The sequence below is a fragment of the Erythrolamprus reginae genome, chromosome 1 (genome assembly GCF_031021105.1).
Source record: "Erythrolamprus reginae isolate rEryReg1 chromosome 1, rEryReg1.hap1, whole genome shotgun sequence".
In the NCBI taxonomy this organism is placed as follows: domain Eukaryota; kingdom Metazoa; phylum Chordata; class Lepidosauria; order Squamata; family Dipsadidae; genus Erythrolamprus; species Erythrolamprus reginae.
Genome location: NC_091950.1, coordinates 120290693 through 120313825, shown reverse-complemented (window position 1 = coordinate 120313825; position 23133 = coordinate 120290693). Strand labels below are relative to the sequence as shown.

The 23133-nt window shown below is 42.3% G+C and overlaps 1 protein-coding gene across 1 annotated transcript in view; it reads right to left on the bottom strand.

The window, feature by feature from the left end:
* The window catches only part of GALNT18 (polypeptide N-acetylgalactosaminyltransferase 18), a 424313-nt gene extending 401534 nt beyond the window's left edge, over window positions 1-22779 (bottom strand). Inside the window, exon 1 of the mRNA XM_070735536.1 lies at window positions 22031-22779. Coding sequence (XP_070591637.1) covers window positions 22031-22265 — 235 coding nt within the window. The 5' untranslated portion in view covers window positions 22266-22779. The remainder of the gene's footprint in view (window positions 1-22030) is intronic.
* Window positions 22780-23133: the final 354 nt, after the last annotated feature.

Sequence of the window (23133 nt, the reverse complement as noted above, 5' to 3'; positions counted from 1 at the left end):
CTTACTCCAAACCCGGCGCGGATAAGGAGGACTCCTCGGCCGGTGGAGGAAGCGTGGCGGCGGCGGCAGGCTCCGGAGGCAGCTCGGGCGGTGGCCGCTCCGCCGCTTCGGCCAGGGCCGCCGCCTCGCCCGCCGGGTGGCCCAAGATGGTGGTGCCGCGCTGCGCCCAGAGCTTGGGCCACCCGGCGGGCGAGGCAGCGGCCCTGGCCGAAGCGGCGGAGCGGCCACCGCCCGAGCTCCCTCCGGAGCCTGCCGCCGCCGCCGCGCTTCCTCCGCCGGCCGGAGTCCTCCTTATCCGCGCCGGGTTTGGAGTAAGGCTTGAAGCTGGACTTGTCCTCGGTGCTGATGTCGCTGAGCTTCAAGGGTCCGCCTTTGGACGTCTCTTTGTCGGTGTTGGGCTTGCGCAGGAAGCGCAGTCGGAGCTCCCGCTCGTGCCGCAGCCAGAGCCGCGCCGCTTCGGCCAGGGCCGCCGCCTCGCCCGCCGAGGACAAGTCCAGCGTCAAGCCTTACTCCAAACCCGGCGCGGATAAGGAGGACTCCTCGGCCGGCGGAGGAAGCGCGGCGGCGGCGGCAGGCTCCGGAGGGAGCTCGAGGCGAAGGGCGCAGCTCCGGCCGCTCGCCTCGCCCACCCACCGGGCGTCTCCGAAGCTTACCGGCCGGGACGGGCAACACGGCGGGAGCAGCAGAAGCAGCAGGAACAGCAACAAGCAGCGAAGCAGCCCAGCGAAGGCTTCTCCTGCCGAAATGCGCCCGCCAGAGACCGGTAAGCTTCGGAGACGCCGGGTGGGCGGGCGAGGCGAGCGGCCGGAGCTGCGCCCTCCTTCGCCCGCCTCCTTTCCGGCAGCTCCGAACGGGGCGGGCAGGCGGGGATGCGGATGTGTCTCCGTGTGTTTGTGTGGGGGGGGAGGGTGCTACTACTTTTTACCGGACACGGGTGTTGCGGGTTCGGGTAGGTGGGTTGGCCGGGTGTGTCTTATTTTTTCCAATATAAGACATACCCCGAAAGTAAGACATAGGGGGGCTTTTGGGGGTAAAAAGAAAGTAAGACACTGCCTTACTATCGGGGAAACACGGTATGACTAGAACTTCTAAAGATTGTTTAAACATTGGCATCTTTTTAAGAAAAAATATTATGGAAATAAAAATCGTTACAGATAAAGTCAGATGAATTATAGATCTAGAAATATAGATATACTTATGCATATTTATTGTATACCAGACTTTCTGTGTTACTGATCATTTAGGTAAGTTTTAAACAGAATTTTAAAACAAAAACAGTTTTATGAAACACAAAAAATTAAAAATATACAATGGAGAAGAACGTCCTCTTCTGAGTTTCTGAAAAATAAGCTGCTGACAGCCAGCAAATCTTCAGAAGTTTTCTTTTGCTGATATGATTTTTTTTCCCTCTAGAATTGCTCTGAATCCAAAATGAATTAGGTGTTACTGGAAGGAGGGGTGAAAAAATTGTGTCAATGGCTTATACTTAGCACCAATGACGTGGAATTTCCAGATACCTTTTACTCTATGTCTTATTTTCCAAGGCAGATGTGACACGCTTAACTCTGTTTATCTTGCCAAGTAGAGAAATGTTGTACATGAAGGTATGGTACTCCGTCACTAAATCCTGTAAGTAGATCTCTCTACAAAATTGAGAGGGGAATAACAGAATCCATGCACTATGTGCATGTATAACTATGTACATTTACTCTACTCCCAGATAACCCTGAGAGCTGAGAGCTGGACAAAAGATAGCTTTCTTCTCAAAACAGACATTTCTGTAATGGGTACATTAATCCTGGTGGAAACACTGAAATACTAAAAATAAAAGAAAACGTCTGCAGTTTTGATCAAATTCCATTAATGAGGCAGGGAAATTGCCCACTTAAAGGTGTGAAGGCAACCAAGGAAGCTAAAGAAACATATACATATATATAGTCAGAAGCCTCATTAATAGGATCTTTCATTAAAAATGGTAGACTTAGCCATCTTCGAAATCTGCATGGAAATTTATCTTTCATTATTCCAGATTCAAAAGTCAGTACAAGATATAACCACTTTGACTGAAGACTTAATTGCAAAAGCTTTTCAGGAACTAGTAATGCAACACATTTTGCATGTACCTCTGGCTTCTGTGCTGAGCTGACCTTGTATAGCCTAGATATATGGTGTGTCAAGCATCAGCGAAGGTCAGACAATTACATTACTGTAATTGAATACAAGTTCAGCAGCATGTATGTCCATTTTTACTTGTCTGGATAGTTTAAAATAGACTGAACTCTTCTGAAGATTGTGGTAAACTATATTTACAATCCTTTGAATAGCTCCATATCTTACTGCAAATTATTCGGATGGATTTATAAGAATTAATGGACACTTGAGACATTATCCCATTCCATAAAATACTGCATCATACATGTAACTTGTTGCTTGCCTGCACTAGATCATTTTTATGACAATTGTCTAGGCAAAAAAAAACATGTCAGCCAAAGAGCTGACCACCAAAGAGGTGCCCACATAGGGCACCACGTCCACATCTTTTTAATCAGCTGCCACCGAACAAGATCTCCTGCCACAACTGTTTCCAGCAATATGGAGAACAGTAGCAGTTTACCACTGGCAGCCATTCAAGATGTAGGACAGAAAAAGAAGAGCAGACTATATTTAATATTATGTCTGCTTCAACTTCAGCTTGAGCAGCTGCAGAAGCTAAAAATACATTCACTTCAACCAGGGTCCAATAAACTGCAAAAGAGAACAAGAAATAATCTCAAAACTGAAATAAAAGAAAATCTCAGCTGATCTACAAATAACCATGTTCGGACTATATTAAAAACCTACAAATGCTTCTGTCTTGCTACTACCTCCAGTATTGAAAAATTTGGATAAGACTTAATTATAATGTTTAATCACAGACGTATTTACTGTTCATCTCTCTGCTTCCTCTTCCAGTTGAAAGCTGCAATATACAATTTCAAATCAGGTAAACCCAATCCTCCCCTCCCCTTTGCATTAGTAACAGTTTATATTTAATTTCTGGGGGGTTTTGCCCCTTGCCACACAAATTTAGATGTATCTTTCTAATACTATTTAAATGGTACATCAATTGTCAAAACAGGTATTGTCTGAAATAAACACATCATTCTAGGCAAGATATATATGACAAAAGTTCTCCTCTGCACTAGCACTTGTAATTCTCCCATCTTAACATATTTTTAAATGTATTCCACATCTTGACATCATTATTTAAAATAACATAGAATTCATATTTGTCATAGTGAGACAGATATTTTACTACTTCTCAATCTTAAAACCTGTTTTATTAATTCTGTTTGATCTTCTATTGTCACATTTTTGTTAACACCTTTGTCTTTTGTTTATTAATACTGAAACTAGTGCGTGAAAAAAAATTAATTTGCCATTAGCATCACAATTATCCTTAAAGGATCTTCTAGAACCAATACAAGTTATCTGCAAAAGGCATTTAACCATCATAAGTATTTTTAATCTTTTTAAATCTTTACTTCCACAATTTTTCATCTTGTCTTATATCTTTATTCAGTATTTCTGACAAGACGGAATGGCTATGGATTTTGCCTCCCTAGGACACGTCCATCTGTTCGTCCATTACCCTGGGGGGGATTATTGACCCCCTCTGAGAGGGTCCGCAACTTGGGCGTCTTCCTCAATCCACAGCTAACATCAGAGCACCATCTTTCAGCTGTGGCGAGGAGGGCGTTTGCCCAAGTTCGCCTGGTGCAGCAGTTGCAGCCCTATTTGGACAGGGAATCTCTGCTCAGTCGCTCATGCCCTCATTACCTTGAGTTCGACTACTACAACGCTCTCTACATGGGGCTACCTCTGAAAAGTGTTTGGAAACTTCAGATCATGCAGAATGCGGCCAAGAGAGCTATCATGGGCTTTCCCAGATATGCCCATGTTTCATCAACACTCCGTGGCTTGCACTGGCTGCTGATCAATTTCTGGTCACAATTCAAAGTGTTGGTAATGACCTATAAAGTCCTTCATGGCATCGGACCAGAGTACCTATGATACCGCCTTCTGCCACATGAATCCCAGCAGCCGATTAGGTCCCACAGAGTTGGCCTTCTCCGGGTCCTGTCGACAAAACAATGACGTCTTGCAGGACCCAGGGGAAGAGCCTTCTCTGACAAATCTAATAATTTACAATTTAAAAATATTTTTAAAAAACCCCATTATTAAGCAGACATACATACAAACATACCATACATAAATTGTATAGACCCGGGGGTGATATCTCAGTTCCCCCATGCCTGACGACAAAGGTGGGTTTTGAGGAGTTTACGAAAGGCAAGGAGGGTAGGGGCAGTTCTAATCTCTGGGGGGAGCTGGTTTCAGAGAGTCGGGGCCGCCACAGAGAAGGCTCTTCCCCTGGGGCCCGCCAACCGACATTGTTTAGTTGGCAGGACCCAGAGAAGGCCCACTCTGTGGGACCTAATCAGTCGCTGGGATTCATGCGGCAGAAGGCGGTCTCGGAAATATTCTGGTCCGATGCCATGAAGGGCTTTATAGGTCATAACCAACACTTTGAATTGTGACCGGAAATTGATCGGCAACCAATGCAGACTGCGGAGTGTTGGTGTAACATGGGCATACCTGGGGGAACCCATGACTGCTCTCGCATTTAATAATGGTATCAACCTTTAGTTTCTTGTTAAAATAAAATTTGGCCCTCTTTTGGTATTAATATTTTACTGGCCATTTTCCAACTCCCTGCCAGCTTTCCACTTAGATTTCATTGTGTTTTGTAAAGATTGTAAAGTTCATCCTCAAACATTTATAATAACAACCTGATAATCCACCTGGACCAGGCAGCTTTCCTAGTTTAATCTTTTTTATGGCATCAGAAACATCAATGATAGATCGTTATAATTTCTCTCTGTCCATTTGTAAGTAAATGTTTGGGTTTTTTTTTATATATTCATCTATCTTGTCCAAATAGAAGTCATTTCCTAGTATGGATGAAAAGCTTTTTGTATGGCTGCATTGTCCATTAGTACAGTACAGTATCTCCCTCTTATTATTTCAATATCATCTTGCTTTCTTATTCTTTTTGTAATTTATAACCTGGCAATTCTCTGGTTTATTTCCAAAAACATTTTTTCTTTACATAATTCATTTCTATTTCCATTTCTCTTAGTGTCAACATAAATAATTGTTCTTATAACGGCTTAATTTGTTGAGAAATATTTATTTTCTCTGCAAATTTAATACTTCTTTTCTTTTTATTCCATGTAATTTTCCCTTGACTCTTCTAAGTTCACCATTATGTTGTATAAAATAACCTGTAATAAAAGCTTTACTTACATCCTAAACCATTCTTAAATTCAGTGCCTTAAGTTATTTTTCTTAAAAAGTTGAATTTCTGTTTAGAATCCTTCATTGGTGTTTCTTTACACAATACAGCAATATTTCATTTAGTCTTCAACTAAAAGAATTAGATTTCCTCTGGTAAATCAAACTCTCAGGATTTGAAAAGTCTTTGGTAATAACTCCACTCCAGAAACCTTAGTAGTCGCATACTTCAACATCTAAATCTATTCTTGATAAGGATCTATGGTATGTTTTTCAGAAAAGGATGTATATTCTCTTTAACTCCCAATTTTTATATCTCTATGTATCAACCAGCCCTAAATTGTCCACCAAATGAAAGAAAACCTTTGGTAATTTGCCCCGAGTGCTTTTAATATTTTTTCTCAGAATTCCTCTCCAGTTGAGGAGAGAGCTCTCCATCCCACTCCCTCATCAAATACCAATTTTCATAAGAGAAAACCTGAAAGAGTTGTGAAACTCCTACCTATGCCAATATTATTTTTGTTCCTTAAATAAAAACGCATTTCCTATTAACAAAGTCAGAATATATGCTGACATTTGGAATTGTAGATTCTATGCTGAAAATCATTTGCAAAGTGGACAGCCTACTTAGTCACTCCAGGAACATAATGGTATCTTAACCTGGCTCTGACTAAATCAAAGTCAGAGAGAGGATATGGAGTGCTTTCCAATGACTGAAATTTCTGTTCCTGGATGCACAGCAAGAACTAAATGGAGGCTGCAAACATAAGGTTATTTAACAGTCAGAAGACCAATAACTAGAAAACATATCAAACATACTAAAAAAAACCAACCCCAAAACAGCTGCCTGTTGCCATTCTCCAATCGCTGACACCCATATTTATTGTTCCTTTTAAACGGATCATACAAATATTTCAAACTGGTTTTAAGCCATCTACTTTTCAGAGAAAATCTCCATTACATTATACAACAATACTGGCAAATGGATAATAAAAATATTAAGTAAATAAGGAGAGGGGAGGAAGGGAGAGGGGGAGAAAGAATAGTCTTACAAGAGTTGAGCATAACAAGCACCATTTCTGTGCTGTCTACTCATACACTCTCTTAGTATTGCTGTTAATCATACTGGATTTTTGGCTTTTAAAACATCCTCAATATCTGTTTCACAGAATCCAATAGCCCTCTGTTGTAAGGGATATCTTTCTGGGTTTGGTTCCAAGTGGGAGAAAGGATACTGGAAGCATGGTGAATGCTTGGAAAGATAGTTTTAATGATGGACAGCAGGACTACATGGTTTGAGGTTCTGGGGAAAAGAGGGGCCACAAGCTTCGAAGATGTAGAAGAAGAGAAGGGCTGAGATGCTGGAGTACCTCAGTTATATACCCTCTGTTGGCCCCCACACTGACAGTTTTCCTATTCCTGTGTAAGAAATGTATCCCATTGGCTGTCAGACTCCCGGAGGCGGGGTTTTTAGCTAACTGTAGGCTTTGTCTATGTCCCAGGCTAGTTTGAGTGCTGGCTGATGCAATCTTCCCAGGTGCCATGTGATGAGATGGGCAGAGGGCTAATCCTTTGTTATGTAGTATAGGCTGCCCATTGACAAAAGTGGGGGGGATGAGTAAAATGGGTTCAGGCTTTGATAGTCCATTGACAAAGGTAGGGACTACTAAGAGTGAGTTTCTCCACTTTCTAATCCAGGGAAATGTAAGATTCTGCCTTTTTGAATATTTCCTAAAATATTTCATTCCTCTAGGAGGTGGATAAGTACTAACTTCCTACACCTCCATGCTAACTATTCCAATATTTTACACTTAAAAATATAGTGTAATTCGAGTCTACTGTTTTTGACTGCAGGGTAAGGGGGAAATTTAATTGTCCACAAGGCCTTTCTTACATATAGAGTGAGAAAAGACCAGCTCCTGAATAGAGATGCCTTTATAATAGATAAATCATTCATTCAACTGGATTGGGTTGCATTGTCTGCAATTCAAAGATAATAAACTGAAATGTGGCTTGGTTCCATTTCGTGTGAAGTACCAACCCAATCAACCATGGTTTATTTAAACAACAGCATAACAAGATGTTTGGCAATGGTGCTCCCCCAAATTTAGTTGAAATACCAAGAGCTGAACCTGGATGATTTTGCCTGCCCAATGCTTTTACCAATGAACTACCAGCCTATCCTTTACCATTAAAGAAATTCCTAGTTAGGACCCAAGGTTTATCTTTTAGTAGCATGCAATTATCTTGATCTTGAAGGAAATAGCCACTGAACTAATCTTAACTGATGACCCATTTCTTAATAACCATTAAGAGTTGAGATTGTTAAGATTGTTCAGGAAGAAATGGTTAGTACAACTTGGATACTTGCATTACATCAATTCCAACAAGTGTGACTATTGTCCAAACTGGATAGTAATGGTGGCTGTTGTATTTCCAGAGGTACAAAGAGGCTGAGATGGCTGTGCTAATATTGGTAGAAATAGTTCTTAACTCCGTGTTATTGGTTGCACTGCTTTTTCTGTGTCAATATCTACAGCTGAAATATCCTAGATTTTTGTTCCCTTAATGATCTTTGAAAAACAACAACAGAAAGAAGGATGTTTAGTTAGAGAATAATTGTTGTTCTTTTTAATATTAAGAGAGAGAATTGTCAGAAAACTGCCATCTGCATTTAGCAGATGGATTTCTACTTGACTTGACTTCTTCAGATGAAGCAAAAGAGCTTTAATCAATACAATGAAGAAAATGGCAAGGAATTACAATTTTCTTTTTTAAAAAATCAGAGACTTTCTAAGTCTTGTCCAACAAACAAAAATCTATTGATATTAGAGTGCAAAGAATTGGAATCATTATAATTACATTTGCTTTTGTTTAAATACATGATGTTTAGCACTGTCTCGCAGTATTTTTGTTCTTCAAATTGTTTAGCAACCCCGTCACCAAACATTCATCCATTTACTTAATTATGGTCAAAACAGCCATTTCTAAAGCATAAATAAAACAAACTAACAAAGTACTCTAATTTGTTTGACTTTGACTTACCAGGTTTGGTGAATCCAGCAGCTTCAATTTCCAAACTATGTTCATGGCTTAAAATGTTTTCTAATTCGTTGTATTATTCAATATTCCACAATTAAACAAAGCATGGTGTGGTATGTGAACCAAGGCATCGTATTAAAGACAAGATTCCATGCCCTGCCCAACTTGAGACATTTTCAAATGATAGCATATTTTGACTGACAACAATGTCCACATTTTGGGCTAACCATCAAAATTATGAGCCAGTTGCCAAGCCTCCAGATTTTGATTACAAAGCCATAGGAATACTGCAACGACCCTAAGTGTGAATAAGTATCTTTTCTTCAGTCACTAAACTAATGGTTTTAAGTCAAGAACTACCTGTACTAGATAAGATATTTATCATAATTCATTTTTAAAAAACTTTTCCATAATTTTCACTGCTGTCTTAGTCTGTGTTCTTGGCCTGTTGTGTTAGCACATGATTTTATGATTATTAGGATGCAAATTACAAATAATGGAAGCACATGGGACTGTGTCTAAATGGTTTGTTGCCTCTTTAATGCAGGAGAATAAACAGCCCACTTAACATTCTCACCCTATGAAGTTATGCCACCCTGTATAGCTGTTAGCAGATACAGGTAGTCCTCAAATTACAAAAGTTCGGTTAGTGATCATTCAAAGTTACAATGGCATGCAAAATGTGACTTATGACTGTTTTACAAATTTATGATCTTTGCAACATCCCTATGATCATGTGATGCTTGGGAATTGGTTTATATTTATGACCATTGCTGTGTCCTAGGGTCATGTGATCACTTTTGTGACCTTCTGACAAGCAATGTCTGGGGAGAACCCGATTCACTTAACAACAGAGTTACTAACTTGTCAGCTGCAGTGATTCACTTAACAACTCTGCTAAGAAAGATTGTAAAATGGGGCAAAACCCAGCTTACCTCGCTACTGGTTTGCTTCCCAATGCACGGTGCAAGCAGGCGCAAACACGCATGTGGAGCGCTAAAAACCCAGCTTCTGCGCAGAAGCAAAAAGCAAGATGGTGGCACTTATGGCGCCATCGAGAGAGCCAGTTCAGGGATGTAGCAGTCCTGAATCACTGCCAGTTCAGCAAGTGGGGGGAAATTCCCACTATCAGTTCTATGGAAAGGTGGTTCTCAACCTTTCTAATGCCGCAACCCCTTAATATAGTTTCTCATGTTGTGGTGATACCCCCCCCTCCAACCATAAGTCTAGCACCAATTCTCCCAACAGAGCTTTAACCTAATTGGCAGGAAGGTCAGAGGGACACCCCCAATGTAAATGCCTAATTGGTCAGGTTCTAAAAATATATTCCAAGGGACCAGAATAGAAGCTTTGGTTCCTACCACCATGGGAAATTTGTCTTTTCCCATAGTCTTATGCGACCTCTGTGAAACAGCCATTTGACTGCCAAAGGGGCCCCGACTCCCAGGTTGAGAACCACTGCTATAAGAACCACTCCAAACCGGGAGGAACCCACCTCTGGGCAAAACTCACCTAACAAATGTCTTACTTAACAACAGAAATTTTGGGTCAATTGTGGTTGTACGTCAAGGACTACCTGTAATGAAGTTTATATTTCCAGAAATGTTTTCATACCTGCTTTCTGCTAATGAACACTAGTTAGAGACACAGAAACTGGCCAGAGTAATTTTAAGAAGGACTAAAAGAATGGTGTACAGTGATCCCCCGGGTATCGCGATCTCGATCATTGCGAACGGGCTAAATCGCGATTTTTCAACCCGGAAGTCAAAACACCATCTGCGCATGCGCGCCCTTTTTTTCTATGGCCACGCATGCATAGATGGTGCCGGGCAGATCAGCTGCTGGGCGGCTTCCCTGGGTCTTCCCCCTCTTGCTGGCGGGAGGGCGAGCGGCGGGCATCAGCGAGGAGTTTCCCCACCGCCCACGCAAACTCCTCGCTGCTGCAGCGCCCGCCCTTCGCCCCGCCCACACCGTTCGCTCGCGCCGCTTCCCAGCTGAGTCCTGGAGCGAATTGGCTTCAAGACTCAGCTGGGAAGCGGCGCGAGCGAGCGGCGCGAGCGAACGGCTTGTCCGCCGCCTGCCTGCCCGCGCGCCCGCCGCTCGGCCGCCCTTCGCCCACCCACGCCGTTCGCTCGCGCCGCTTCCCAGCTGAGTCCTGAAGCGAATTGGCTTCAGGACTCAGCTGGGAAGCGGCGCGAGCGAGCGGCGCGAGCAAACGGCTTGTCTGCCGCCTGCCTGCCCACGCGCCCGCCGCTCGGCCGCCCTTTGCCCGCCCACGCCGTTCGCTCGCGCCGCTTCCCAGCTAAGTCCTGAAGCGAATTGGCTTCAGGACTCAGCTGGGAAGAGGCGCGAGCGAGCGGCGTGAGCGAACGGCTTGTCCGCCGCCTGCATGCCCGCGCGCCCGCCGCTCGGCTGCCCTTCGCCCGCCCACGCCGTTCGCTCGCGCCGCTTCCCAGCTGAGTCCTGAAGCGAATTGGCTTCAGGACTCAGCTGGGAAGCGGCGCGAGCGAGCGGTGCGAGCGAACGGCTTGTCCGCCGCCTGCATGCCCGCGCGCCCCGCCGCTCGGCTGCCCTTCGCCCGCCCACGCCGTTCGCTCGCGCCGCTTCCCAGCTGAGTCCTGAAGCGAATTGGCTTCAGGACTCAGCTGGGAAGCGGCGCGAGTGAACGGCTTGTCCGCCGCCTGCCTGCCCGCGCGCCCGCTGCTCGGCCGCCCTTCGCCCGCCCACGCCGTTCGCTCGCACCGCTTCCCAGCTGAGTCCTGAAGCGAAATGGCTTCAGGACTCAGCTGGGAAGCGGCGCGAGCGAACGGCAGCGAGGAGTTTGCGTGGGCGGCGGGGAAACCCCAATCTTCGGCTCCTCGCTGCTGCGGCGGAAGTAAAAACACCATCTGCGCATGCGCAGATGGTGTTTTTACTTCCGCAGCGCTAGTTCGCGAAAAACCGATCATTGCGAGGGGTCCTGGAACGGAACCCTCGCAATGATCGGGGGATCACTGTAATATGAATTTACTTCTGTATTTGGCATTCCTTAAATATGCTGAATGCACTATCAAGTCTCCTCGTACAGCGAGATGGGTGGCATGTAAATGTAATTAAATATTTGAAAAACGTTGTTAAAACAGACAATTTGCTTATTTACTGTGCACAGGCAGAGTCTGAAGGATATTTCCAGGCTAAAGATAGAAGGGAACACAACCTTTTTATATTGGGACTTCCAAATCTTCTTACATGTCTATGACAAGTTGTGACCTGTTGAAAAGCTTTGAAAACTATGTTGTCTCTGTACCAGGTGGTTCATTTTGCTAGATTAATCCTTCTTACATTGCTATTAAAAGCACAGTATGCAAGCCAAAAATAAAAGAGCACTAGGTAATGAAAACCTAAACAAATCCTCTTCCTGTTATCCAGTGTTAATCTATTCATAGTTAGATTCACAGGAAACAACAAACTAACCAACTGCATTTTATATTAGAATTTATGTGTAAGGTCAAAGGTCAAATCCAGAAAAATATAATAAATCACAGTTTATTAAACTATGGATTACTATGATCTGCAAATATGGCTAGATGTCATTAGTATACTTTGGGGGTTTTCATGTTGATTCAAGGGTTTTTTGTTAAATATTAGCACAAGAAAATATTTGTATATCTATCCATCCAATATTCAAAACCTAGTAAATTAAAAGTACAGTGGTACCTCTACTTACAAACTTAATTCATTCTGTGACCAGGTTCTTAAGTAGAAAAGTTTTTAAGAAGAAGCAATTTTTCCCTAGGAATCAATATAAAAGCAAATAATGCGTGTGATTGGGGAAACCACAGGGAGGGTGGAGACCCTGTTTCCTCCCAGGAGATTCCTAGAGAGACCCCATGTCGCGAGGGACAAAGTAAAAATGTATCTTCACATGATGGAGGTTAGAATAGGAATGGAGAATAATAGAACAACAGAGCATGAAGAAGGATATGAGGTATGATGATGTAGCAGGATATTACATCATAAAAGGAGGATCTTAATAAAGCACACACAGTTAACTATTTAATTACTGAATGTCTCTGGGGCTGTCAATCTTCAGCGTGACACTCCCCGCCTTTTCTGTCCCTGTTTCCCCCCAGGAGATTCCTAGAGAGGCCCCAAGGAGGCTTCTCCCTGCCTTTTCTGGTTACAGTTTCGGAGGCTCGGGTTTGTAAGTGGAAAATAGTTCTTGAGAAGAGGCAAAAAAATCTTGAACGCCCGGTTCTTATCTAGAAAAGTTCGTAAGTAGAGGCATTTGTAGGTAGATGCACCACTGTATTTTCAGATTGGGGTTTCTCTGCACAAATGAACTGTCCTAAAGGAACTTACAACTATCAAAAAACAAACCACTGAACAAGAAAATCAAAAGCTAGATTCATCATGATTCAAATTAGCCTGAAAACACACCAGAGTTTTCATATATAGCATGAGGTACAAGGGTGGGTTCCAATTTATTTTGTTGCCATTTTGCTTCCTCCCACGCTATATGGCTATGCCTTCACACATATGCACATGCACAGTGCAAAAAATCCCAGAAAAAAATTTAAAACAAAAATGGTGATGTATGCGCCATGCCAGAAACTCAGCATGCACAGAAGAAAAAATTAAATTAAAAAAAAATTCTAATATTTTTTTACAGCACCCACGAACCAGCATTGACTGATTTGGTTCGGTGATGTCATCATGAAATCACCAGTGGGTCACTACCAGTTTGGGTGAACTGATCTCAACCAGGAGGAACCCACCTCTGATGAGGCAAACTGCAGACACAAATAGAATAGAATAGAATTCTTTATTGGCCAAGTATGGTTGGACACACAAGGTGCATATGCTCTCAGTGTACATAAAAGAAAAGTTACATTAGTCGAGAATCATACGGTACAACACTTAATGATGGCAAAGGGTACAAATAAGCAACCAAATCATATTAGCAAACAATATAAACTGCAGGGATACAAGTTACAGTCATAGTCGTAAGTGGGAGAAGATGGATGATAGGAACAATGAGAAGATTAATAGCAGACTTAGTAAATAGTTTGACTATTAGAGAAACTGAGTTTGTTTAATCTTACTAGCAGGGGGAACGTACTTGTAGCAGTAGTGTTCATGATAAATCAGCATTTGCTAATAAACTGTTTAGGGTTTCATAGTTGCCACTTAATTTATTTAGGCTGTCATGTGCTAAGAAGACTAGCTATTTGGAACAAACACATTCAGATAAAGATAAAAAGGACTGGCCAAAGAGAGCAGCTTAGAAAAAAATACATTTTTCTGAAATGTGTTTGAAAATTAGTATCTCGGGTTGGTAGTTAGGCTATTAGTTTGAGCTTAGAGCTTGACAATTTGGTTGCAAACATTTCATCACCATTTGGAGAAACATCATCAGTGCATTTTGAATTGTGCTCGTCTGTCAGAATGCAAGTCTTTAAATACCTTTTCATGAGATGCAAGTTAGCCTGAATGTTGTTTGTTCTGATATTTCTGAGTCATGGTCTGATTTCAGACTGTCTCGGTAATAACAGCCAGCCACTCAAACTATCAAACAAGCAGAAACCAGACTATGACTCAGAAGCCTCAAATAACAATTCTAATCCTAATCTGCATCGTATAGATCAATGTTTCCCAACCTTGGCAGCTTGAAGATATTTGGACTTCAACTCCCAGAATTCCCCAGCCAGCGAATGCTGGCTGGGGAATTCTGGGAGTTGAAGTCCAGATATCTTCAAGTTGCCACGGTTGGGAAAAACTGGTATAGATGGTAGTTAACTACAGCCCAGCAACACAGGCAGAGTATTTATTGGATTGGATTTGCATGCCGCCCCTCTCCGTAGTCCTTCCAGAGTTGGGCAGTATAGAAATACAATAAATTAAATTAAATTAAACAGCCAGCTAATCAAATATCCAAAATCAGACCATGACTCAGAAATACCTGAACAAACAACATTCAGATTAATTTTGCAGAAAAAGGAATTTAAAGCCCTATGTTCTGACAGACAAGCAGAATTCAGAACACACTGACCACGTCTCCTCCAATAGTGATGAAAAGTTTGCAACCAAATTGCCAAGCTCCGAGCTCAAACCAACAGCCTAAACACCCTTTTCTAGCAATTGCCCCATAAACGTAACACAAAATCATGGAAAATCTAGCAATTTTTTAAAAAATTAAGTCACACATTTTTTAAACAAACATATCTCCCAAACTTGCAAACCAGCTTAAAGAACGTATAATAATTTATGTTAACAGGCGAAAAGAAAACTAGTTTGGTGTAGAAGTTAAGGAACCAGGATGCATAAAGCTTTATTTTGTTGTTCTGTTTTGTTGTTTATACGTTGTTCTTCCTTTTTTATATATAAATTTCTATGCATAAATAAGTATGTAATTTTATGTATTTTGTAATGTTGTATTGTTGTTTTGTTTATCCTTTGTTTTAATGTAAATAACTAATAAAGTATTTATTAAACAAATAAGGAACCAGGATGTAAATTGACTAAGAGTTTTAGTCCTGCCTTAAGCCCTAACCCAGCTTGGTGTCTTTGGGCCAGTAACACTCTCTCAGCCTTGGGAAGGAGGTAGTGACAAACCACTTCTGAAAAACCTTGCCAAGAAAACTACAGGGACTATTCCAGGCAGCCACTGGGAGTCAACACTGATTCAAAGTAACATACATGCAACACACCACAGCTGAACATTGCTTGCAGACCTACCTCTGACACAAAGTCCTTCTACACGTACTCAGTGAAAACACTAAAAGGTTTTTACGTCATTAATGTTTGAATACCTTGAATTCTCCATCCCTGCAGGTAGGTAATAACATTTAGATTCCATTACAGCAGCTGCAACAAAAAAGGCAATTTCTTTTAAAGATAATTTATTTTACTGGCAGGCACTTCTCTGTCACAGAAAAATCCATCGGGTTCTAAAGTATCTGTCTGGATCGTGCCTCATGTTATTAAGGGAAATCTTGATCTGCCTGCTTGCCTAAAAAGGCCAAAATGTGAGGTGTGATGGAAAAGGAGGACGTTGAAACATTTTACATCGTTAGAATGTGGGGGGAAATTCCCTCGTGTGAATAAACGTTCTAACTCGGTTGTAAACTTCATTTGACATTCTAGTTTTTCTGCTAGAAGTAAAAAACAGACTGATACCACACGGAGAACAAATAAAATTGAAGAAATCCAATGGGGGCTGTTTTTCAGTTCATATATTAGGCAGCCTTTTATCCAAGTCATTCCAAGTTAATATACAAAACAATTGCAACATTTTATCACTCATAAAAGGATGCTTCACAACCATATCAACCTCATGTTTATTTTATTATGTTACTGCTATTAATATGCACTTCCAGAGAATACAAGGGACAGGTATTCCCTAGGCCAGTGATGGCGAACCTATGGCACGGGTGCCACAGGTGGCACACAGAGCCATATCTGCTGGTACATGAGCTGTTACCCTAGTTCAGTCCCAATGTGAATGTGTGCCAGCCAGCTGATTTTCAGCTCACCGGAGGCTCTGGGAGGGCATTTTCAGCTACCGGAGAGTCTCCAGGGGGATGTGGGAGGACATTTTTGCCTCTGGAGCTTGGGGATGGCGAAAAATGGGCCTACTGGGCCTACCAGAGTTTGGTTTATGGGCTGTTTCAGCCCTCCAGAGGGCATCTGGCAGGGGCAGGGGAGGCCATTTTCGCCGTCACTGCCTTAGGCTCTTACAATCCCAACATTTGACATAAGAAATATAACAGGGGAAGCAAATGAAAATAGACACAATACACCATTGAGACAGTTAAATATCCTTAGTCTTAATTAGAGACTCAGTTATGGAGACCATGACAAATAGGGGATTCTATTAAAGGCTTTATGGAAAAAAGGTGGACTCTGAAAAAGCAGAATCTCACAGAAGGCTTTAAGACGACCAGTAATATTTCAGATAGGAAAGATCACAGTTGGAATATATTGGACAGTGTACATTCCCTCAAGTAATGGTGAGCTTTGCCAGCCTCCAAATTTCCTAAAGTTCAGCAGCCCTAACAAGAAGGTTGATAAACAGCATCCACAGTCTTTAAAGAAAGACTGGGTTTGGCATTGCTCTATTCACAATAGCCATTATGGGAGAATGGAAAATGAGGAATGAGAAAAGTAGAGTAGATAAAAGAGCATGCTAAGTAGTATTAGAAAAACATTGGAAGTCTCTATTATGCTGATCCAGCCAACTTGTATGGAGGGATAATTAATTTCATAGATTTTACATCCCTTTGATTTTGTATCATTGGACCTGGACTCTCTTCTCTTTTTCTTACAAACACACTTTAATTTGTATCAAAGATTTGTTTTGCAAAACAGATTTACATCTGTTTTAACATTTGCACACGCTGAGTAGTCTCATGTTCAAGCAGTCTTGACTTCTTTTCAAGCTTGCAGCTTGGGCGCCTGGTTGTTATTTTTCCCTTCTCCTTATTTGTACATAATTTCACCCCATGACATATTACTTTAACTGTAATGCCTTTAAAATAGAGGGTAAATTAAAGCAAAGTAAGCAAAGAATAATTACTTATCAATAAAATACATTTCATTATATCAAGAGCACCATGCCCCAGCCTATTTCTTTGCCTACATAATTTTTATCTGAATAGATAAAAAATTTCTTGTTGGCCCCTGATAATCACTAAATTCTGCTTTGGATCAAAATAGATGAGCTCAGAGTTGAACTGTGGGGTCTCTGAACTTGTTTTCTTGCAGATGTTCTATTATCAAACTAGGTAACTTCACCAATGCCCATCATATGAAAACCTCCTTTCAGATATTTTAAAAATCAAACTCTGATTTTATTTTATTTTAAAATGTAGCTATTCAGAACTCCAACAGTCAGAACCGTTCAGAACTCCAAATTCATGTCAATTTGATTTACTACTAAGAATTTAAGCTGCTGACACTTTGAATAATTTCATTTTGGTTGCCCCAATAGATCAACAAACAATAGTCTCCTCCTCCTCTCTCCAAATTCATATACATACTTATATACATACAGGATATTAAAATAAAAAATATTTTCACTTTTATATGAGAATATAAAAAAGACACAGACTAGGGTCACACAACACTAACTCCATCTGAGGGATTGCCTCTCTCCTATTACCTCTATATCAGATCCAGCTGAAGCAGTATGCTTTGGGTCCTGTCAGCTATGGAGTGCCATCTCACTGGGTTCAATGTAGAGTTTCTCAATTTCAAGTCATAAGGCCAAGAGGTAACTAGCATATTTGAATGTGTGGGGTGGTATCACAATTATTTTGGCTTAGTTTCCCCCTCAGCTGCTTTTTCCACTTTCTGTTCTTATTATTATTTTGCTGACTGAACAAGGAACAGCAGTGATGGTTGCAGAAAAGTTGGAAAGAAGAGGTAAGTCAGGGTTTGGGATTTTATTCTATAATGTCCAAGCAAAGCTCCATCCAAGCAAAGCAGAAAGCAAGTTATGACTGATCCCAGGCAAGAAATATGCAATGTGATTCAAAATGTTAACTGCAACGATCAACTAGCTGCATCAACCTTCTTTTGCACTGCACAGAAGGACCAGAGCTGGATCAACCTCAAGGGTAAGTCATCCTTCAATGACTGGGAAATATAGGAAAGCAAATGGAAAACAGCTTTAAAAAAAACAGTTCTAAATTATTTTACAATACTCTACTACAGTGATTCAATAAGCATAGCTTCAGTGGATAATTTGGAAGCTGCTATTCAGACTTTTTGTTAACCCTGATATCGCTGTCTTAAAAGAGGTAGAGGTATTTTTTTAAAGCATTGCAATGAAATCCTTGACAAGGATAATATATCATGATGAATCTAACATTCATTCATTCATTCATTCATTCATTCATTCATTCATTCATTCATTCATAGCTAGTTTGATAAAGTGATTAAGACCAGACTAGATAATGAGTTCTAGTCCTGCCTTAGACATGTAGACTGGCTGGGTGACTTTGAGCCAGTCATTCATTCTCTCTCAGCCCGGACACATCATAGGATTGTTGTTGTGGGGAAAATAGAAGGAAGGAGTATTGTGTGTGTTTGCCACATTGAGTTATTTATAAAAAATAAAGGTAAATACAAATAAATAAATAACATTTCTGCTATGTTCATAGACTTTTCTTTCACAATGAAGCAGGTGTGGGTGTTTTGACAATTCCTTATTCTAAGTTATGGATAATTTAAATCAAAATATTGAAAGATCATTGACTCATCCTTAAATATCAAAGTACTTTCTCCAAATCTATTATATCTCCACTCTGATTAAATGAAGTCCAGTTCAACTTGCATAAATGCCTACTGGAAAACCTTTTTCACATGCCAAAACAAAAACCAAACCACTCACCTATCAGTTCCCTAGATCAGTTCCCTGCTGTTCCCAAACACTGCTCTTCAGATGAATTCACAAGCACCATATTGGAAAGGTACCATTTTAATGGCTACTCTAAAGAGCTATAGATAGGTTGCTATCTCTCAAGTTTAACTCTAACAACACCATGGAAATCAAAGCCCAGCTCTTATAACCCCCACTCTGCAAGACTGAAGTACTTAGTCTCTAGATGGATTTGTACAGCTCCTTAAACTGAAACCAACCAAACATAATTTTGTATTTTGTGTGAACATCGTCATTCTTGGTTTCAATTTCAATGGGGTGGCACAACCAAGCCCACTGTACTTTATTCAGTAAACCACTTTTTTTAGCAAGTGATCGCCTACAGTTATAATTACCATATTTAACAAATTCACAGTAAAAACTTGCAGTATATAAAGATCATCTCCTTAGTCACACTATAATGCTATCTCTCTTGATTTAATTTTTTTAAAATTATATTCAGCTAATTAATTTTAACAATTCTGTTAAGAAGACACATTTAAAAGAAATTTAGGCAAAAGGAATTCAAGCAGTTATCAGATGTCATGTCCGAATTCCAACCTAAGCTTGTCAAGTCATTAATTAATCTGCATTCAGAATTCTAAGCCAAGAGCAACATAGCTATTGCTGTTTTGAGATCTGAAGTTATCCATTGCATATTTATTTAGGGCTAATCTCAATAAAGACACATTTTATATTTTCCTACATTTCCAATAGCACATACTGTATATATTTATTTAATAAATAAATAAAAATCAGCACAGTTCTAAATCTATGGCTAGAACTCTCTGTTTTGTTATCAATAGATTCTTTAACATTTGAGAGCATCTTACATGCAAAGCACTTTTTCTATCATTGTGTCTGCCCAATCTTTGCACAAACAAGATATCAAAAATCTTGACTTCAACTTGTGCTGCTAAATAAAGGCCAGGTCGACAGTGAAAGAAAACTTTGTGAGATCACCAAAACTTCCATTAACTTGGCTTCTTCTGGGAAAGCCTGGGGAAACTAAGGAATTATACTTCTAAACAGCCATAATAACCATAATACAAGCATCAGACTTACAGTAGGCTTAACATTTTAGCAGCACAAGTTCTATAACAAGGCCATATACCAGGATTCCACGGGGGGGGGGGGAATTTAGAACTGATATTACCCCACCTTCGAAAAAGGTGGAGTAATATCAGGTAACATCAGGTATAGCCAGAAAAGAGACAGAAGGGGAAGAAGTCTATATTGTATTTACATTCATATTATACCAAGGAACCAGAAGGACTTCAGAAAACCTCCTTAATGCTAATGAATGTGTGCGTGTGTATGCTTTTAATATGTTTCCACTGAAGCTCATGCCTTTAACTGAAGCTTTCTGTAACACTGGTGAAATTGATTTCGCAGAAGAGGAATCTGTTTACCAGCTGTAGCAAACGAGCTGAGTTCTGTCTGGATGGATGTAGGAGTTGAATATTGCAGGACCTCAGCCCAAGAGTTTGGTAAGCAAAGTTATTGAACATTATTATTTTTCACAGACCTTTTCCCCCCCCTTTAGGTGTCACTATTCCAAAAATAAGAATAGAGCTGTCCATTGTGGTCACCCTATGGACAAATTCTGCACAAATCTAATATCGTGGAGATCGTGGTCTCTTTATCTGATTAAAACTGTGCAAAATATTGAGAAATAAAAGTGGTGTGGAATCTGAAAAGATGCCAAAGGCTTCCCCTCCAGGAAATTCATTTAAAAAATGGGAAAGAGGGAAGACAGAAATAATTTAACCCCCACTTGGCCACCAGCCCATAAACCATTTGGAAGGCATGTGGTCCTCTCCCATCTCCATCAGAGGGTAAAAAAAGACAGTATATCACGACTTCTGTAACTAATAACATATTAAGAAGCAAAAAGAAGATGCGTCCAGAACCACATCTGGCAAAGATATGATGCTTCCTATTCTTCCCCAGCATCCCTTTCTTAAAGGAGAAGCAGTCGAACAGCGGCCAAATTAAAATGCCATTACCCAGATTGAGAATCATCGCTGATCCTCTTCCCAAACCACCCTCCTCCCAATTGTTTGTGCGCCCGCGTATATGTGTATGTGTAATATTTGTGTGCGAGCGCGCGAGTGTATACACACACACACACACACACACACATACATACGCACACATAAATAAACACACACACACACACACACACACACACAATTAACACAACTAGGCCAGTCTTTTAGGAGCAGAGATGGAGGGGAGGCGGGCATGAATACCACACATTAAAAAAAAAATAGCACACATTAAAAAAAAATAGCCAGGAAGTGGTGGAGGAACGAAAACTAAGATCAAATGCTTAATCCGATGCCGGCGATCCGTGCCAAGATCTTCCCGGAGAAGATCCTTCGAGGTCTCTCTTCGATGGAGCAACTTCAACAGGCTCGAAAAGCCGGCTGGTTTACACTGGTGGAGGCAGCGAGAGCCCAACCCACCCGCACAGGAGATGCCGAGAATCGAGTGAGATCTCCGCCGGGATCCCCCCCCCCACCTCCTCTTCTCTCCCTCGGGCGAAACTGCCAGCTGTCAAGCGCCAGATTAACCCACAGCCACCGGCAGAGCTTCTGGCTGGGAGGCACCAGCCGCTTCCTCCGCAATCACCGGTTCTCTCAGAAAGGCGGGAAATGGACGGACGGACACACACACACAACATCAAACCGCCTCCTCCGTCGCTCGTTCGGTTTCCCTCAGAGGCTTATCAAGGCAAGCGGGATTTCTTTTCGACCCAGCGCCTTTGCTTTTGCGACCTTCGGAACCAGCGGTCGAGCCGAGGCGGAGGAAGGAAACTAAACAAGCGGTGGGCTCGCTGCCCCCAAATCGCCTCAGCTTCTCGCTCCAGCTTAGCCGGCGGCACCCAGCGACTTAGCTGAGGGGGAAGGCAAGCCAGGAAGCAGGAACCTTCGCCCGACCGGGGCGAGCCCGTCCTAACAAAGCTCCCGATTCTTCTCCTCAAAGAAATGCTCCCCCCCCTCTTTTAACCAGCCGCTCTTTCTCTCTCCTCCCCACCCTCCACCGGCCCGCGCATCCTCCCCTCGGACCAGAGTCCACCATCCCGCCTATGGCAGCACGAGTGTGACCTCAAAAACACCCGTGTTCCAGATAAACGTGTGCAACGCTTATGGGGTTGTTATGGTTGTTTTAAGGGGAGATGGAGGTTAGGGAGTAAGAGAGACTTGGGGAAACAGGGGAAAGGAACCCGCGTGAGAGCGTTACCTTGGATGTGCTGCTTGATGACACTTTCCAAGTGGTCCAGCCTTTCGATAATCCTCAGGGTGTCCCCTTTGTCCTCCTCCAACTTTTTCTCCGAGATCGGCTCCTGGACTTTGACGGAAACCGTGGCGATGTAGTTGGTGACCCAGCCCACGTAGAGCAAGCAGATGATGTTAGTCATCCCGCTGAGAATCACGCAGGTGGACACTAAAGTTTTGGCTTTCCTGTTGCAAACCATTCTGAGATTCCTCCATATATAGAGAGGTAGAGAGAGAGCGCCGAGCAAAACCTGGGGGGGGGGGGTTCTCCGGTTATAGAAAGAAAGCGGGTGGGAGAAGAGCAGCGGCAGCCGAAAGAAAAAGGGGGAAAAGTCAATAAATAGGTGCGCTGATTGACACCCTTCTCTCTCACTTTCCTGCAAAAAAAGGGGAAATCCGGACGAGTCTCAAGTCAGCAAATGTCCTTATAAATCGCGCCCTGTTTCACAGGCGAGGAACATTTTCTACCCCACCCCAAAAAAAGCAAAGGTGAAGTAGAAGAAGCTGGATTCTGTTCCTGGGATCTCCCCGGCTGGAAACCAATCCTAGGGTGGTGGTGGGGAACCAAAGGAAAGAAGCAAGAAAGTTTTCTCTCCAAAGCCTTGTCGGCTCCCAGGCTCGGTTGCTTCCCTTGGTCAGCCTCCCTCCAGAGCGCGCACGGCAGAGAGAGAGAGATGCGGAGTCAGGTGCCCAAGTGTTGCAAAAACTTTCTTCGCCGCCGTGCCGCCTCGCGCAGCTCACAGCAGCCGCCGCTCCTTAAGCCGCCCCCTTAGAAGCAGCCGCAAGCAGGCGAGCCGGGGCGTGTTACGGGGGAGGATTGACAAGCCTCTCGTCCAATAAGGAGAAGGAAACGGTTCAGAGTTTCGCGGCATCGCTGAGTTGTTGGCCAATTGTGGGGGGGCTTCGGAGGGGAGAGCTTCATTGGAAGGCCCACCTGCTCGCCCGATCCGGCTTTCCCTAGCCGTCAGGGCTCCCGTTTGGCGAGTGTGTTTGTGTTGTGTTTGTGTTTGTGTAGGTCGGCGGCTCCCGGGAAGCTTGGACCAGGGTGAGGGCAAATAAATTATCTAT